The sequence below is a fragment of the Eufriesea mexicana genome, unplaced genomic scaffold (assembly GCF_001483705.2).
Source record: "Eufriesea mexicana isolate 0111107269 unplaced genomic scaffold, ASM148370v2 scaffold12371, whole genome shotgun sequence".
Classification (NCBI taxonomy): domain Eukaryota; kingdom Metazoa; phylum Arthropoda; class Insecta; order Hymenoptera; family Apidae; genus Eufriesea; species Eufriesea mexicana.
Window position 1 is genome coordinate 1 of NW_016919937.1, and position 6,166 is coordinate 6,166.

Genomic DNA, 6,166 nt, shown 5'->3' on the forward strand with positions numbered 1-6,166 from the left:
ATTTTTAATATTACTTAATATATAATATTTCTAATATTTTTCTGTAGCATACCTAATTCGCTACGCAATGTGTATGACAAACGACGGAAATTGAACGATGAGGATATAAAGAAGAAACAAGAACGGGCATTAAAGACTTCTGACGGAAGAAAAAAGAGAGTAAAATAATATTAAGGAATACGTGCTTATCCAGTTTTAAATTACTGTAGGAATGTCGAATAGGCAACAGAATAAGCAGTGATGTAAATATAAAAATGATTTATTCTAAACTAAAACTTATTCTAAGCGCTAATAAACTCTCGGCTGGCTCTCACTCGCTATTTCTCGACAATTCTATGAACTCTATGGCTGACTCTAAAACACACACTGACTCTTCCGCGTCCTTGCACTCTTATTTAAACCTTGCACTCTGTCTTCTTTCATATTCATGATCTCTTTTTCAATCGGTGGGTCACGTATCCCAAACACTCAGACGCATTCCTAGGCTTTCCCTCTTCACTTGCATTCAGCTCTGTCATAAATACCCCTTACAATCGATCCTCTTGCACGCGGTCTCTTTCGTTCTAACAAGGAGAGTGAAAGTCCTTCGGGCCATAGATTTAGTCGAAACTTTGCAGGTTTGTGGATTTAGTCATCTAGTTCAAGAAAATGTAGCATTATAAGGGCAACTACTCTATAGTTTTTGAGATATTTATGATTAAAGCTTTATTATTTTTAACTAGAGATTTCTTACGAATTTGGTGCATCCGATAAATTATCAAACAAAAATTCACCTTGATTTTCATTTTCTTTACTTCCATGCGTCATTTTGCTACTATTTTAGAATTAAGGCCTATTCCATAAAATAATTCTTATTATAAATTATCATTAGAAGACTGAAAATGTAAATGATTTTTAAAAAGCTGTTTCATTACTGTTGAAAATAAGATACGTCTTAACGTATCGAATATACAAAGATTAATCTGTCAAGAGAAATACATATATCTTTAAACTATGCGCCGAAGAGGTTCCGGGAATGCGTGAAGTGTTCGTTTCACACGTTAGATAAGAATTAGGGGACCAGGACGAGCTGCAATCGCATACCCTATTTCTTCACTCTAGTTTCCACTCTCTACGCGAACAGTCTGAATACTCGAGATATACCTTCCTTAGGAGAGAATAAAGATAATTATAAAATGGAGATAGTTATTTCTTTTTACCCATAATCCCAATACTTGCAAATTGAAACACGAACTTTGAAATAACAAAGTGCTGTACACCAATAAAACACTTTATAAGGTACGATACACGATCGACACAGAGTTACCGATTTAATGACTATGCTGACCGACTGATTTTTATGCTCTTGGAATGTTGACATTCACTTTTCTTCGCTAACCATTTATTAGGAGAATACGCGAGACTTCGTTACCCTGGTAACGTAAGAAGAAAATCTATTTTTAATTTCTTAAATTATCGATTGAGTCGAAGAAACCTGAAAACGAGATATCTCGTTGCCCGGCCACAACGTTCGGCTTGCTAAAGACGAAATATCTCCTCACCCATATGCAATGCGTTGATATTGAGTACTCAATTTGATGATCGCAAATAAGAAGGACGGTTAAGGTATGTCAAACGCTGGACTACGACCGAGTCGAACATCGGCGGTGTCAAAGTTTCATGAGAAATTTAAGGATAGTCGAATGTTAGATAGTCAGACAACGTGGAAACTGCAAGACATAAGAACGAGTGACTCTTCGATTTTCAGGGTGATCTAACTGAGGAAAATTGGGAATTCGGTAAGGGGCTAACGGTGCCCTGATTTGTTAAATAGGACCAAGAGCGTTCTCTCGGTCCGCTGTTCGGTTTCCTTCAAAAGAAGAAAACGTCTCTCTACCGAAAATAGTAGTAAAGGAACCCCTTCACTCAGAGTGACGTACATGAAGATCAGCCGCACTGAAAATGACCGCGTCTGAAAAAGTATGGTCGTTTATGGCTCCACAACTCGCCGAAGTCCAAGGATACGACACACGTGGATTTGTGCCGACCTCCCTCAAGCCTCTTGGTGGGAAGGTAGGTCGCATTGTTTCGCACGTCTGGGATCAGTCGAAACAATAAGCAGGAAACTACCACGCAACAGGCAACGATACGAAACGGCGATACGGTACATTAGGAGATTCCGATGTTCTTGTCATTTGGGTACTTGGGATTTGACCGCTGGAGAGACCGCAACGGTGTCTTTTGAACCGGTCTTTGTTCCGCGACGGAACACTATGTAGCGGCTTCATTCACACCCTCGCCAATGGATAGATTCCGACTTGAAACGGAGGTTTGAGAATTTTCTCGCAAGTCCGCGATGAATACTCGACCTCCCATAAATACAAGTACCTATGATTACCCAAGTATCCTCCGTCTAAGGTAGAACCTGCTAGAAAGACTTACTGACCAGTCCACTAGTAGCAGGTCCAGGACGAAACGTATCCCTTCTTTGCATCCTTCTACCTGGTACCCTATCATAGCACGACGACTAAGGATATACAGTGACTCGCGAAAATATTCGGATACAGGGTGTGTCTGAATTAATCAGATCCTATCGCAGATACTAATAAATGGATCGTGTTCACTATTTCTTCTAGTGAGAAGACATTTATTCAAGTAAACAGAAATATGTTTTATGTAATAAATTTGTATGGATTTATTATAATAAATTATAAACAAAATGATGCCCCATTTTCACGTCACAAAAGTATTCGGATACTTGGCATAAATAACATTATATAACTCTAATTTATTTACATAAACACATTTTTTAATATTTTGTCGCATAGCCTCTTTGTTTCAATAAGTACCTCGATCTGTTCGACATATTATAAATGATTTTTTCCAAATAGTTCGTACTGTTAGCAGTCCACTCATCCAGTAACCTTTCTTTGAATTCTTCTTTTGAATTAATTGGTGTTTTTCGTATTCTACGATCTAAGTTGTCCCATAAATTTTCAATCGGATTCAGATTCGACGATTGTGGTGGAGGATGAAGAACTTTCGGGCAACGATAAGGCAAGAATTTTTGTACAGTGCGTGCTTTATGTTTAGGGTTGTTATCCTGGTAAAACTTAAAATTGTTGCGAATTCCCATTTTTTCTGCACTATTTAATAAATTACTCTTCAGTAGCTGCAAGTAACAGTTTTTCTCCATAATGGTGTCAAGAAAAACTAAATTGCCAACTCCTTTGGACGAAATACAGCCCCAAACCATCACGCTACTTCTGCCGTGTTATACGGTACCTCTCGTGTTTCGATGGTGGAACCCTTTATTCGCTTTCCGTCACACCATTCTTTTTCCATCTTAATTGTGGATGCTAAATTTGCTTTCATCGGCAAATGTAACGATGTCCCACCATGATTCCTCCTTTAAAATAAACTCTCCTGCGAAGAATACACGCTTTTTCCTGTTGGCCTCATTAATAAAAGGCCTTTTTCTACAGACACGGCCGTTGTACCCGTGTTACCTAAGAAGTCTCCGAATTGTTTCGGGATGAACTTGTGTTCCTGTCTCTTCGTAATGTTCTGCCGCCAATTTCGAAGCACTTAATCGAAGATTTGCTTTAATATTTCGAACCATTCCTCTTTTTTCTCTCGCAGTTAGAGCGGCTGGTCGACCAGATTGAGGAATAAAGTCGATACGATCTTCATCCTTAAACCTCCTAACAATGTCAGCGACCGTACTTTTACTGATTTTAAGTAAAGAACTAATGTCGCGGTAAGGCTTTCTTTCTCCACGATGAAAAATTATTAATTGACGTAAATCGAACGATGTATTCTTTCCTTTACGACCCATATCAACGTGTTTCAAGCTCAATACTGGGGGATACTGTGGTAACATCTTCGGCTAAAGCTATGTTTGTAAACATTCATCGGTAACTTGCAAAAACATTAACTGCTCGGGCAGAGAAATATCGTAAACGTACAATGTGTCCGAATATTTTTGTCACGTCAAAATAGGGTATCATTTTGTTTATAATTTATTACAATAAATCCATACAAATTTATTACATAAAACATATGTCTACATTTACTTGAATGAATATCTTCTCACTAGAAGAAGTAGCGGACACGATCCATTTATTAGCATCTGCGATACGTGTGGTGGATAATGAAAACTTGACGATGTCACTTATTAAACTATTTATTAATAATATTAATTTTTACAAAGTTTCTCACAACAGTTCTAGATTATTCATCGCACATTCTCGCGCGGAAAAGGAACATTCGCCCATTGTTCGGGCGGACACACACTCACTTGTTCTTCGCGCTTCTTTTGTTTCCCAGTTTTACCATCCATCCACATTCACTCGTCACCACGCATCACCTTTCATTCATACCAACTTAAAAGCTAAACATCCCCACAATGCGATCTGATTAATTCAGACATACCCTAGTGTCCAAATATTTTCGTCATATCAACGGGCAGCACCGTATGAACCACAAGATATCAGCGCAACCCTGTAGGGGGGACCCTTGCAACTACGTGCCAGCAATAAACTGGTAACTTGGGATGCGAATAAAAAGATAATGTATAAAACGAAGAATCTTCATAAATACAAGGCTCATCACAGTTCCGTCCCAATAAATAAATTTAACCGGAACACTGTCAAATCGATGCGTTCCAAATACGGCGAAACGTCATTTAAATAAAGTGTGCTCTTAATAAAAAATTTGTCCTCCAGTAGTTAAATAGGCTTTGTAAAGCATCATATAGTTTCTTTTTAAACATTTGTTCATTTTTGATGATGTTATGTGACTTTAAATGTGCCAAGTTCAAATTATATTAATTATTAAGTTAAAAAAACTATCAACCTTTCTTATAATTGAACGGTGAATAAGAGGAAAGATGCTGCCTGGAAAAGATGTACAGTTACTCCAGAAATTTTTCGAACGCTACCTAAAGTTGACTTTAAAGTGCTGTATCAGGGTTAATCACGAAGGAATTGCATAAACTCTTTCTTTTTATGTAACGTCATTTGTTGTTCCTTAAAATTATATATTATCATTTTCATATAAATGAGTTTTGAAACAAGGGGCGCAAAAATTGTTACGTTATGACGGATATTTTAGGGTTCCAAATGATCCAGAAGCCATATAATGACATGGGAAGATATCAATTTGAGATCGAAGGTAATAGCTGGAATTGTAGTAAAATATAAATTTAAACTAAATATAAGGTAACCTATTAACCAAAGAATGTTGCTTTTAAGTTCTCATGTAAATTTATTATTGTTGGGATTATTGGGATATTGATTAAATACAATATACGGTAAATATGCAGTTTAGCGGCTTTGCCCTGAACGCGTCTTTTTTTTCTTACGGTTCTTTCACAAAAGGCTTTATTTGTGTCTCAATAAGAAATATAGATCGGGGGAGCTTGAAAAATTTACTAGTCTCTTGACAAAAAACATAAAATTGTTAAAAACTGCCGAATACGTGAGTCGATCCCTATGATTTTTGAACATGTTATAGAGGACTTAATTCTGAACACCTTTTACCTGAACAATAATTGCTACTTGGCAATTTCTTAATTTCCAAGATATTTGCAAAAAATTTTCACACTACCGCATTGACTCTGCCTGTGCGCCTGCCGTGGACGTGTCAGAACGGTTTCAAAGTATCGCCTATCGCTTCCTTCTAAAAACAAACCCCGGTGAGCGACAGAAACATGACTGCCAGGCAAGCGTATATAACGGGTGGACAGAAAGATTAAATTTAATTAATTTCTATAATATGTTAATCTAGACTTTTTTCACATGTTAACTATGCTGGTGTGGTCTCGGTGACGACAACACAGTCTAACCTAACTCTAATCCATTACTTAATTGACTGATTAATAATAAGGTAGGTTTGGCTTAATCAAGTAATTGAGGTATCTTTGGGTAAGACTTATATCCCGGCTGCCGTGAAGCGGCCGACCATATAAACAGAAATTCAAAAATCGAATCTTTATTAAGTCTTTATTAAGGATTAGATCTGGTGATGGTTGGGGTGGTGTAAGGGTCCGCGAGCTTGAGAATGAGTGTAGGAAATGAACATAGCTTCCTAGACGTTAAGCAACATATTGATCACCCGTTATATAAGCTCGTCGGGGTTTGTTTATAGAAAGAAACGATAAGCGGTCCTTTGAAACCGATCGACG

General features: G+C 37.4%; 1 protein-coding gene across 1 annotated transcript; it reads right to left on the bottom strand.

Moving 5' to 3' along the window:
- Positions 1–3,484: 3,484 nt before the first annotated feature.
- On the bottom strand, positions 3,485–3,862 carry LOC108553671 (uncharacterized). The gene has a single exon (XM_017908669.1). The coding sequence runs from the start codon at positions 3,860–3,862 to the stop codon at positions 3,485–3,487; it is 378 nt and encodes a 125-aa protein (XP_017764158.1).
- Positions 3,863–6,166: the final 2,304 nt, after the last annotated feature.